Source organism: Miscanthus floridulus, chromosome 15 (assembly GCF_019320115.1).
Source record: "Miscanthus floridulus cultivar M001 chromosome 15, ASM1932011v1, whole genome shotgun sequence".
NCBI lineage: Eukaryota > Viridiplantae > Streptophyta > Magnoliopsida > Poales > Poaceae > Miscanthus > Miscanthus floridulus.
In genome coordinates this window covers 59,149,371-59,162,115 of record NC_089594.1, presented here as the reverse complement: position 1 = coordinate 59,162,115, position 12,745 = coordinate 59,149,371, and the positions used below count along the sequence as shown (strand labels likewise).

Here is a 12,745-nt window from a genome sequence, read left to right as displayed (position 1 = left end):
CACTCGCCCTATATGGTGCGGGACGGCCGGACTACTTGGTAGGATATTGCCACTACTGTTAGGTTAATAGCGGACAGTGTAAGGAGGTACGGGGTGTGGAGGATTTTCCCTACACCCTTCCGAGACTTCATGGAGACCTTATGGACCCGACTCATGACTCACAGTTTCAGCCATCCCAGACTAGACTTGGAGTGAACCAGGGTTGAATGGTAGAGTGGCATTATCCTAGGCTAGCAAGCAGCCGGAATCAGCCTAGTTGACGACGGTCAGCGAAGAAGGCAGATCTTGTGGTTATGTGAAACATCTGCAGAGTGTATGGTTGATCGATCGATACATGTGCCAACTTGTCGGCTATGGACCTTTCCTGGGTTTCGCTTAAACTAGATAATGAGATGAGTCCTTCTCTTCTTCCCCCGTAAGAGAGTGTCGGTCGTAGCCAGGGGCTACGAGCCTTGAGGCAGTGCCGAGAGAGAGTTGGTCTGTCGACTGAGTGATGGTATGATGATGGTGGTATATCGATCCCAGGATCGAAACCTGGCTCTGGACGAAAATGGGATGAAACGTGTGTGAGGATGGTGGTAAAACTTGATTACACTATTATATATGCTAAAAGGAAACCACAGCCTTATAGATTCCTTTATGATTATATCCAACTTGCATTCAACTTCCACAAAGCAATGTTCATAGGGTGGGAGTGGCCAGTACAAATCGTACTGATAAATTTTGGCACACAGATTCTGCTGAGGAGTATAGCTCCGAGGAGTTTGACGGTTGAGGGGTTCGTGCCTACGCTCAAGTTTAGCGATCTCATCTTCAAGCTGTTCTGAATGAATGCTACTTTTGATTCCGTCAATACGGCGATGTAATAAATTATGTAATTCCGCACTATTTATACTCTGATATTATCGATGAATGGATGTGGTATTCGACTGAAAATTTAGGTAATATGATCTACAACGGTCTTATTACACTTCGACTTTGTGGATTTCCTTTCGCGGAAATCAGGTCGTTTCAGCGAGCGCGTGTGGGAGACGAGCATGGCGACGGAGACCCGCGCCGCTGTGCAGGAGGGAGGTAGGGGTGGCTATGGCATGGAGCTGGTAATCCGCCGCAGTCTCCACCGATCCTGTCGTGACCTTCTCTACTGGAGCGGCGAGCTCCACGCCAGTGGCAGGCTCTACACTGGTGAACTTCAAGCGCCAACGAGCCTCCATTCCGAAACATCGAGGAAATATTACGCTGAAAGCGTAAGTGTTTCATATGTTTCAGATGTATGTTGCAAGTATTTAATGTGGATGTTGCAAAAATAGATTGGGGTGTTGCACATGTTGCAATAGTTGTACATGTATATTGTAAGCTTCTATTGTCAATGTTTCATCTGTGTTTTTTCAGACGTATGTTATACGTGTGTTTATTTGGATGTTGCATATGTTTCTCGCATATGTTGCAAGTGTTTTATCTGGATGTTGCATATATTTTGCAATGGTTTTCAAGTGCTTTTTATGAGTTTTTGTAAGTGTTTCAGATGCATGTTTCAAATATTTCATCTGTCTTCGTACGTATGTTGCAATTGTTATATCTGAATGTTTCAAAAATAAATCGGGTGTTTTATCTTCTTCCTCGCTTTCTGTTGTCTTCCTCTATGTCTCCTCCCCTCGGCGTCGGCTGGATGTTGCGTATATTTTGTAATGGTTTTCAAGTACTTTTCATGAGTTTTTACAAGTGTTTCAGATGCATGTTTAAAATATTTCATCTGTCTTCGTATATATGTTACAATTGTTATATTTGAATGTTTCAAAAATAAATTGGACGTTGTATCTCCTTTCTCACTTTGTGCTGTCTTTCTCTCTGTCTCCTCCCCTCGTCGCCTTTTTTTTTTTGGTCGACGTTGGTGACGTTGGGAGTAGCGACGCGCGAAACTACACGAAAATACGGCAGCAGCCGCGGGCGTCCGGTGGCCCCATAAAAAAAACTGAGCATCCGAGCGATACGGTGTCCAGAAACTTCTCCGCTAAAACATCAGCCAAAGCGTGGCATCAACTCACTGACAGCTTTCTAGCACATGGGCCAACAACGGCTCATCGCCAACCCCTGCGAACGGCGTTCCCATCCAGCGCCTTCTACAGGAGCAACCCGCCGGCAAGAGCAGCAACACGTGCACGACTTACTCTACTGACCTGTGGGCCGCATTCCATATAACCTCCCGACGGACCCACATGTCAATTCCTTCTATGTACCGCTGCTTGTGGTCGCAGCATTTCTCGCAGCCTGACCCTCCAGAACCTTCTCCGCAAACTGCTAAATCCACCACCAATTCAGCCCGTGTTTAGTTGTAGGAATTTAGATTTTGGAGTTACTATAGCACGTTCGTTTTTATTTGGTAAATAGTGTTCAAACATGGATTAATTAGGCTTAAAATGTTCGTCTCATAATTTCCCACAAAAATGTGTAATTAGTTTTTCTTTTCATCTACATTTAATGCTTCATGCACGGGCCGCAAACATTCGATGTGACAGATACTGTAGCAACTTTTTAGAAGTTGGGTGGATCAAGACAAAGGCTCAATCCCCCATTCCCCCACTCACCCACTGACACACCGACCTAATCAGTGGGCCCGAATTGCCAGCGACTAACCTCTTCCTCCCATCGTCTTGCCCCGCAAGGCGCACGCCATTTATACGCCTTCCTCTCCCCTTCGCTCCCCAAAACCCTACCCCCCTCCAAAACCCTCGCGGCATCGTCGATCGTCATCTCCGCTCGCTGCCCCGCACGAGCCACCCCGTGTTCCCGCAGCCTCGCCCTTAGCGTGGTTGAAGAAGCGGAAGATGATCGGGGCCTCTAGGCGATCCCTCAGTGCCGCCGCCGCCGCCCGCAGCCGCGTGGCTGCCGGCGCTGCCTCCGCCGTCTCCCCCGACGCCGCCTCCTCCTCAGTCCCGCCCCGCCCCGTAAGTGTGGCCATCCGTTTTGCTTTCTTTGTTTGTGGCGATTAGCCATGTTATTAGGTCCGTGCACGCATCAATCTGGGCGGCGTACATGGATTTTATCCTGCATTGATGCTTGGGTTTACCATTTGCCTCTATTGATTGCCTTTTACTAAATTGGGTAACTACTGTGGAAATTGACAAATTATGTTAGAGGAAACTGTGATTATTCTTCAAATTAGCGGCGCAAATTAGGTTTCGCCACCTGTTAATGAGTTGTATATCTGTTATGTCGTGCGATCTCAGGTGAGCAATGGAGCGCCTGGGGTTCAGCAGCAGCAGAAGAGGCTTCTCTCAGTGCTTGCGGCGCCCAAGGTTGCAGGAACAAGCAATGTTGTGTCCCTTAAGCTGATGGATGGTGCCCTTGTTGGGAGACGCTATGAATCGAGTGCGGCAGCAGTTGACTCCACAGACCTGCCAGCTGAGAAGCACGAGTACCAGGCTGAGGTACTGATGGGGCGAATTGGTGTAACTTTGTGCTATCTTCTGCTGAGGTTTGGTTATAAGATGTCATGGTGTTTCCACAATGTTCTATGCAGGTCAACAGGCTCATGGATTTGATCGTGCACAGCTTGTATAGTAACAAGGAAGTTTTCCTTCGAGAACTGGTCAGGTGGGTCACAGTTATGGACACAATCTATTTCAGTTATTGTAATCTATTTATAGAACGCCCTGTTCCTGGTCAATCTATTTGGTTGAAACTTGTGAAAATGTTGTGTAATGACTACATCATGTTTTTTTTTAATCCCTGACTTAGTTTGCTGTTTCATTTCCTCTTGTTTGTGCATACAGCAATGCTAGCGATGCGCTTGATAAGTTGCGTTATCTGAGTGTCATGGATCCTGAGCTTCTCAAGGATGGTCCCCAACTTGACATTCGCATCCAAACAGACAAGGATAATGGAATAATAACAATTACGTAAGTATTGGTTACTTGCAGCTGGCCATTTACTTACCATACTTTTTAATGGAAAGTGATTTTCATTCTCACATACATTTGCTTCTTCATCTTCAGTGATTCTGGGATTGGTATGACGAAACAAGAGCTTATTGATTCTCTTGGGACTATTGCAAGCAGTGGAACTGCCAAGTTCCTGAAGGCATTGAAGGTGTGATCTTGCTGAGGATGGTGTCCTCTGTTTTTTATTTGTCTATATCTGGAATCCTGCCATTTGCATTATCTAATGTCTATTTTACAACAGGAGAGTCAAGAAGCTGGCATGGACAGCAACTTGATTGGCCAATTTGGTGTTGGTTTCTATTCTGCATTTCTTGTTTCGGAGAAGGTATATTGTTACCATGATTTATCTTTATACTGGCTATTAATATTAATGAGCTAAAATTCTTTTGGTCATGTTCTCTTACTCTTATAAGTGTTTCGACTTTCCTGCTGTCCTATCAGAACTTGTAAGTATTAAGTGAATACCTTCTCTTCTGTGCAATAGGTTGTTGTGTCAACAAAGAGCCCAAAATCTGACAAACAATATGTTTGGGAAGGAGTAGCAGATTCTGGTTCTTATACCATTAGAGAGGAAAAATACCCGGAAAAGCTCATTCCTAGGGGAACTCGCCTTACTCTCTATCTCAAGGTATGTATGTGCTTATTCACATGTGATCTAATTTCTTGTCATTTGCCCTATTTTAATTGTCATATTTGTTATTTCCAGCGTGATGATAAGGGCTTTGCACACCCTGAGAGGATTCAAAAACTTCTAAAGAATTACTCTCAATTTGTTTCCTTTCCCATTTACACATGGCAAGAGAAAGGCTTCACAAAAGAGGTGAATAACCTTCTTCATTTCTGTTTATTTTGTGCCGATATATCACTTACATGAAGCATCCATGGATCATTAAGGTCGAGGTTGATGAGGATCCAGCGGAAGCCAAAAAAGAAGGTGATGATGATACCAAAACTGAGGTAAACTTATAAGCAGCTGTAACTCTTGGTTTTGCACTGATTTACTTTACCGGAGACAAAATTGTGTAGTGCTTTGTTACTGGTTGAGAGTTAATGTCTCTGTACACAGCCTAAGAAAAAGACCAAGACCGTTGTTGAGAAGTATTGGGATTGGGAGCTTTCAAATGAGACACAACCTATTTGGGTAAGATTTATTTCTGTTCTGTTTGTTGATATAATCATGATTGTCTAAGCATGTATTTTCGAAAATGTCAATGTCTGAGGCTTATGTGGTGAGTTTGCATGCGTGCGTTTACGAGTGTCTGCAGTATCAATACTGTGTTTTGGCAAAAAAAAAAAGGTCGAACCTTATGGTACATCCTTTATGTGCTGTTTGCAGCTTCGGAACCCTAAAGAGGTTTCAACTGAGGAGTACAATGAATTTTACAAGAAAACCTTCAATGAGTACTTGGATCCTTTGGCCTCCTCACACTTCACTACAGAGGTACATGTCTTCGCACTTATATTGGTTGTCTGCTGTTTCTTTGTTTTGGTGATTCAATGGTTATTACTGCGATGATTGGTTTAGATCTCACAGTATATATGGCTCAAATGATTTGTACACTGCAAATTTGGTCACGGACATGTTTTCTTTCCTTGAGTTGGGCCTGTTTGGTAGAGCCCCTGCTCATTTTAGAGAATCGCTTCACAAAATCATCATAGAATTACTTAGTAAAGAACTGTTTGGCATGGCTCCTACTGGATTCAGTCTGGAAGCTGCTCTTCGAGTTCTGCCAAACAGGCCCATCATAGAATCAGCATAGGATCACTTCACAGTAAAAAACTGTTTGGCAGAGCTCCTACTAGATTCGGCCTGGAAGCTACTCTGGGAGCAGTGCCAAACAGGCCCTTAGACTCTGTAACTTCTAACCAAAGTTCAATCTTCAATGTAACGGAGGATACAATCTTTGATTAGTGCATCTAACACAAAAAATATTCAAAACATAAGAATCTGAAAAAAATACTGGAGGTTTCTGTACCATGCATGGATTGATCCAGCATGCATTTTATATTCATTCTTGAAGACGATGTTGCCACTATAACTCTGACACTCTAATCTCTTTTTTGTCAGTTTGATTTGATCTGCTTTTTGAGCACCTACAGACTTAATGTAGTTTTTTCTTAAACATTTCTATTCAATAGTTAACAACAACCTTCACTGATTCATGATCTTTCAATATTAAGATAAGACTAGCATATTGGCCAGCTATTTAGATCTATATAAAGTGGCAACTATGATTTAGTCTTACATTGAAATGTGCTACTGTCCATTTATATGATCGCAAGTAAAATCTTCACATGCAAGTGATAATACTTGAATCTATTTGACACAGGGTGAGGTAGAATTCAGGTCAATTCTTTTTGTTCCTGCTACAAGGAAGGATGATATAACTGATAGTAGGAAGACCAAGAATATCAGACTGTATGTTAAGCGTGTATTCATATCAGATGACTTTGATGGAGAATTGGTATGTTCTTCACACATCAATCATTCTTCATGGTTTGTACTTATCAAATTTAGTACCAAGTAAATCTGGTATCTGATAATTGAGAATTGTGATTCTGGCCAGTTCCCAAGATATTTGAGCTTTGTGAAGGGTGTTGTTGACTCAAATGACCTTCCATTGAATGTTTCTCGTGAGATTCTTCAAGAAAGTCGGATTGTAAGTTGCTTGACTTCCTCTTTTTGTCACTTTATTAAAATATTGATCTGACAAGTTTGTGCCACCCCTTTTACCATTTTCCACAGGTTCGTATAATGATAAAGAGGCTGGTGCGGAAAGCCTTTGATATGATACTTGGCATTTCTTGCAGTGAAAACAGAGATGTAAGCTTGCACATTTCCTCGTGGGGGTATGGTCACTTCAATTAACCACCCTTTTCTTTCAGTTTGCTCATCTAAAATTCATTGTAGGATTATGAAAGGTTCTGGGAGAACTATGGAAAATTTTTAAAGCTGGGTGCCATGGAAGATAAGGAAAATCACAAGAGAATTGCTCCTTTGTTGCGCTTCTTCTCTTCTCAAAGCAACGATGAATTAATTAGCTTGGATGAGTATGTGGAAAACATGAAACCTGAGCAGAAGGACATTTACTTCATTGCTGCAGACAGTCTGAGCAGTGCCAAAAATGCTCCTTTCTTAGAGAGACTAACAGAAAAAGAGTATGAGGTGAGAAATAAAGATACCTTAAAGATTATTCTTTTGTTTAGATGGTTCAGTTATACACTTAAATGTTTTATACTTTTATTATTATGGTATTGAATTCATACCACTCATGCCAATTTGTTCCTTGAATGGCTGGAGTGGATTTTGGGACCTGAGCCACTGGTCTTGTTAATTTTCATGAGTTGGGACATCTTTGTTTTCAACCTTAGTTCACTTTGGGAATGTGTGTGGACAGAAGCCAGTGGAAAGGTAGCTGGGAGAAAGAAGGGTTTCTGCAGAGGACATGGAATCTTGAAAATTTTCAATTATCTTCATTCACCTTTAAATAGACTGAGTACAATAACATGATCTAAATCGATAATTATGACAAATCTAACTTGCCATCATCTGGCCACTTTGGAAGTGCTGCTGCTGTGGCTGCATGATATTGCAACAAGGCTTTGTACCATGTTTTAGGCAATTTCTTATTTTTGCTTTGCAGTGTCCATGTCTTGCTTTTTATGTTTTAGGATTAGGAAATTTATTATTTGTGCTTTGCAGTGTCCATGTCTTGCTTTTTCTGTCGTGCGTCCTCTTGCTAGTGTTTAAGGTCTGCATGTCATTGGAAGAACCCTATAAAGAATAGAAGTGTCCCTACTTTATTCAGTCCCAGTTGGCATCAATATGAATTCAGTACTATGTAGTCAGGCAATGATTATACTAGAGAGTGAATCTTATGAGATTAGTTTAACTGATGCTAGTTCTAGCTTTATAATTTATTTTACCTTTTTTTGGTAGGTTCTACTTTTCGTCGACCCTATGGATGAAGTGGCTATCCAGAATCTGAGCTCCTACAAGGATAAGAAATTTGTGGACATTAGCAAGGAAGATTTGGACTTAGGTATGCGCATAAATGTGTTGTGAACCTCATATTAACTACTAGTAGTACTTAGATGTAGCTGTCTTAATTCTGGCAAGGCTTTTCTTGTTATTACCATCCATATTGATCACCATGGTACATGTATATTAAATGTGATCAATGATGGAAATTTCGTTCATGTATGCATTACTTGTCTATTTGTTTGTAGGACGTATTATTTCTTCGGAACTGAGACAACTAATCTTTTACCCTCGTGATTAAATTTTCTTGTTTCTGATTGTTGTGATATCTAAATGTACCAGGTGATAACAATGAGGAAAGAGAAAAGGAGATAAAGCAGGAGTTCAGCCAAACCTGTGACTGGATAAAGAATCGCTTGGGTGACAAGGTTGCACGTGTTGACATATCTAACCGTCTCAGGTCATCGCCATGTGTTCTTGTTGCAGCGAAGTTTGGTTGGTCAGCCAATATGGAAAGGTTAGTGTCTATTGTTGAATGTGAATCTTTGGTGGTTTCTGACAGTTGCTACATAACTTTAAATCTTTGCTGTTTGTTACAGGCTGATGAGAGCACAGTCTATGGGTGATACATCCTCTTTGGATTTCATGCGCTCAAGGAAGGTTTTTGAAATAAATCCAGAGCATGAGATAATCAAGGCCTTGAATGTAAGTTCTCAACCTGCTGTTGTCTCTTTCACTTTGAAATATTTAGGCCGGTAGAAAAGGACTGTATGCTGGCAAACTATAGTCAAAGAGCCCGATCGGCTGTGGTTTTTGCTGCAGTGCTGTAGGCTGCTGCTGCAAGATAGTATCAGCTAGCTAGCACAATAGCAAAAGAGAAACTTCTGGTGATCGCTTTGATCAGAGGGAAAGTCAGTGCTAAAAGTAGCGTTCTATCTTGATTTTTTTTTTGTTTACGCATTGTGTTAATTTTATTATTTTTAGGCCACAAGCACTTTTTCTGGTTCTAATGAATTTTTTCCTTGGAATGCAGGCGGCATGCAGGAATAACCCTGATGATCCTGAAGCTCTAAAGGCTCTGGATGTTCTCTTTGAAACTGCTATGATTTCAAGTGGCTTTTCGGTGGGTACAGTTTCATGTTAGCTTTTCCGTCTCATAGAGATGTGGTCCATACTGAACCTTGCTTTTGTTGTGTTTAATTTTGATTTTGAAATATAGAGACAGTAGAGCATAACATGTTCATATAAAATGAAACCAAGATTCAGCATAGGAAATGTTTACGACCTTTGATCTATCAGTAGGATGAGGCAAAAATAAATTATTCACACCTAAAACTACCACTTCCCCGCCTTAGACCTGAAATATGGATTGTTTTTCAAAAAAGAAATTTGAGTGTGTTAAGTTTGCTTATTGCAGTAGTGTTCTTCTTTTGTGGGGTGGGTGGGTGGGTGGGGGGGGGGGGGGGGGCTAAATTAGATATGAACGGTTCTGATCATCAATTATACCAGTACTGGCAACGGTTCTGATCATCAATTATACCAGTACTGGCAGTTTGGCACCTCCTTTGCCCTTTATTTATGTTTCTGTTACCGATTAGAGTACCACATGTTTTTTTTGGGGGGGGGGGGGGGGGGGCTAAATTAGATATGAACGGTTCTGATCATCAATTATACCAGTACTGGCAGTTTGGCACCTCCTTTGCCCTTTATTTATGTTTCTGTTACCGATTAGAGTACCACATGTTTTTTTGGATTGAAGCTGTGTTTAGTTCGCGAAATGAAAATTTTTAGATGTCACATTGGATGTTTTGGGGATGTCGGAAGGGGTTTTCGGATACTAATAAAAAAAACTAATTACATAGCTCGCCTGGAAACTGCGAGACGAATTTATTAAGCCTAAGTAATCCAGCATTAGCGCATGTTAGTCACTGTAGCACTTATGGCTAATCATGGACTAATTAGTCTTAATACATTCATCTCGCGATTTTCAACCAAACTGTGCAATTAGTTTTTTTTTTTGTCTATATTTAATACTCCATGCATGTGCCGTAAGATTCGATGTAATAGTTTGGGGTGAAAATTTTTGGGAACTAAACCAGGCCTGACTAACAAGAGTCAGTCGCTGCCCCAGCATTATCTTTTTGATGTCCTGTATACTAGACACATGTCGTTGTCGTTTGTTTTCTTTGATTGTGGTTATGAACTGGAAGGGATATGAGCAACTCAATAATCTCTCTAGTTTGTCTTCACTAGTTGTGCAAGTTCTTAATACCTGGTTCTGAATCTGTCACTGCACGGCTACATTTACCTTGTGATTTGCTACATTCCACATCACCTCATTTCTGCCTTGTTGGTGTTGCAGCCTGACAACCCGGCGGAGCTCAGTGGGAAGATCTATGAGATGATGACCTCTGCCATCGCTGGCAAATGGTCTTCACAGTGGCAGGCACAACCTGCCAACCCAATCCCGCAGCACGCCGCACCTGTGATGTCAGATGAGCCGCTTGAAGCTGAAGTGGTCGAGTCAGAGCCCGTTGAGGCTGGTCAGCAGAAGTAAGGGGAATCCCTTGACGCTTGCCCGTGCAGAACCTTTGTAGCTTTGAACCGTTGTCCGGCAGAAAATTTTGAGTATTTGTTTTGACGGCCTGTATCTGTATCATGAGCTGTGTCACTGGTAATGTAGACGAATTGGTTAGAATTTAGAAGATTAGGAATAATTAGTGGTTGAATTACTTGAACTGGTACTCGCTATTCACTTGTTCCGTTACCCAGGATGGTTGTGGTTGGAGTTTGTCCAAACTACTACTGCATCCTTTCTGAACGGAGCCACGGAGGTAGTAGTAATTTTGATGGAACGCCATTCCTTTGATTTGAATTTTGATGGCAGTCGCGAGATGTGGTGAGGCTTTGTTGTTAGATTGATCTCATGACCAATAAGCCCAACGGCTTATTGGGCCTTGGTCTCGCGCCCTGATCGGGGGCGTCCAACCCTACATGGTTAGTGGGCCCCCGTCGCACTGCGCTATATATAAAGAGGTGGGGGCCGACGGCTCAAAGTACGAGGTTCGCCGTGAGCCGTAAACCCCACCGACAAACCCTAATTCCGATCTAAGAGGGCGCGCAGCCAGCGACGGGAAGCTCCGCTGATTCTCGCCGTCGTCACTGCTACGCCCGACCGCACTGCATCGACGTCCGTGCAACCTCTACTTCACCTGTCGCTGCTCGTGTGCTGTCTCCATCACCGAAGCTGATATGGTCAGCTCCACGACTCCCTCCGAGGGCTCAGGTTAAACTCCACCTCTCTCCTCGTCTCTCTGTTCTTTCTTCTATGTTCATCCCGTATTTAAAGGAACGAACCCTAGATCTACTGCTAAAGATCCTAAGTAAAATTAACATTGGTACCAGAGCCTACTAGCACGTAGATCTAGATAGGGGTAGAGAAAGAATGAGATCACGATCTCGGATCGGATCTGAAAGAACCCTAACCCTAATCGACCGCTCGGTGACTAACTGAGAAAAAGAAAGAACCGATTTCAAATCGGGGAAAAGTAAACAATGGCCGTCTCAACCCTAACCCTAACCCTAACCCTAATCGTCAAATCGGGCTAAAATCCGAACAAATGAATCAAAGAAAGGGGAAGAGGGTGGCTCGGTCACCTCGTCGTCGAGCACGTCGGCGCGCGGGGGGAAAAGGAAAGGAAAGGAACCGATTTCAAATTGGAAAACCAAACCCTAACCCTAAAAAGGAAGCCTACCTGGGCTTTTACACACCGCCGGCAGCATCGCCACCGCGCGGATAGGAGACCGCGGCGTCGCTCCCGAACGGCGCGCGGGACAGGGCCGAGATCCGCACTGCACCTCGCCAAGCGGTCACGGCAACAGGGCACCACCATGTGGCCCCTCGACGGTGGCGTGCTCAGCCTCGGGCGAGCACGCACGCCGGCGAGAGGGCGCTGGACGGTGCCACCCTTCTTCTCCCTCGGCCACTGAGGACGGCTGCTGCTGCGGGTCTCTCCGAGCTGCGCTGCGGGGTGAGAGAGAAGGAGAGGAAGAGAATGAACCTAGGGTTCAGGGAGCGACGGCGTTCACTGGTTTTGATCCAGCGACATTAAAGGCCAACCGTCCGATCGGAGCGAGCGGCTGAGATTAATTGGGCCAGCGCCGCAGCCCAGGCGGGAAAGGGTGCGCGGCCGAATTCCCGGCCCAGGCCCAGGTTGCGGCCTGGGCGCGGGGGAGCGCTGGAACGCGCGGTTGGGCCGCAAGCCGCTGGGCCGGGTGTGCTGGCTGGCGCGCGCGCGCGAGAAAAGGCCATGGGCCGAATTTTGGTGGGCCGCGCGTGTGCTGGCTGGGCCGAAATGGCCAAGTAAATAGTAAAGTAACAGTTTTTGTTTTTCTTATTTTCCAGAAAACAGTTTGATCAATTTGAATTGATTTTTTATGATAATTTACTGTACAAAATTTATCTAACGATATTTTTTGTTCAGTAAATAGTAAATTTGCTTCTGGAAAATAGGAAAAAGATTATTAAATGTTAAAGTTTCCACTGCGTATTTAAAGATGTAATTTTCGTTATTAAATTCGAACCAACGGGAGAATTTAATTTTGAAAATGGATATGTTTTAAATTGATTATAATATTGTTGTTATTCTGACCAACGTTGATTAATGGTAATATTATAATGTTTTTGTTATACATTAATTCTATTTCTGCCCAACGGTGATGTAGAATTAGTGTAGAAAATAATTGTATGTTTTAATTTTGACCAACGTTAAATTAAGGCATGCAATTATTGTTGTTATTTCTGTTCTCACCCTATTTGAAT

At 43.1% G+C, this 12,745-nt stretch overlaps 1 protein-coding gene across 1 annotated transcript; it reads left to right on the top strand.

The window, feature by feature from the left end:
• The first annotated feature begins 2,670 nt into the window (after positions 1-2,670).
• Positions 2,671-10,798, top strand: LOC136508327 (heat shock protein 90-6, mitochondrial-like). Its single transcript, XM_066502981.1, has 20 exons — positions 2,671-2,945; positions 3,228-3,428; positions 3,521-3,594; positions 3,774-3,899; positions 3,996-4,089; positions 4,183-4,266; positions 4,426-4,569; positions 4,648-4,761; positions 4,836-4,898; positions 5,008-5,082; positions 5,278-5,382; positions 6,272-6,406; positions 6,509-6,601; positions 6,688-6,765; positions 6,853-7,107; positions 7,882-7,984; positions 8,266-8,440; positions 8,523-8,628; positions 8,957-9,046; positions 10,286-10,798. Exons 1-20 carry the CDS (start codon positions 2,826-2,828, stop codon positions 10,478-10,480), a joined length of 2,430 nt encoding a protein of 809 aa, XP_066359078.1. The 5' UTR covers positions 2,671-2,825; the 3' UTR covers positions 10,481-10,798.
• The last annotated feature ends 1,947 nt before the right edge of the window (positions 10,799-12,745 follow it).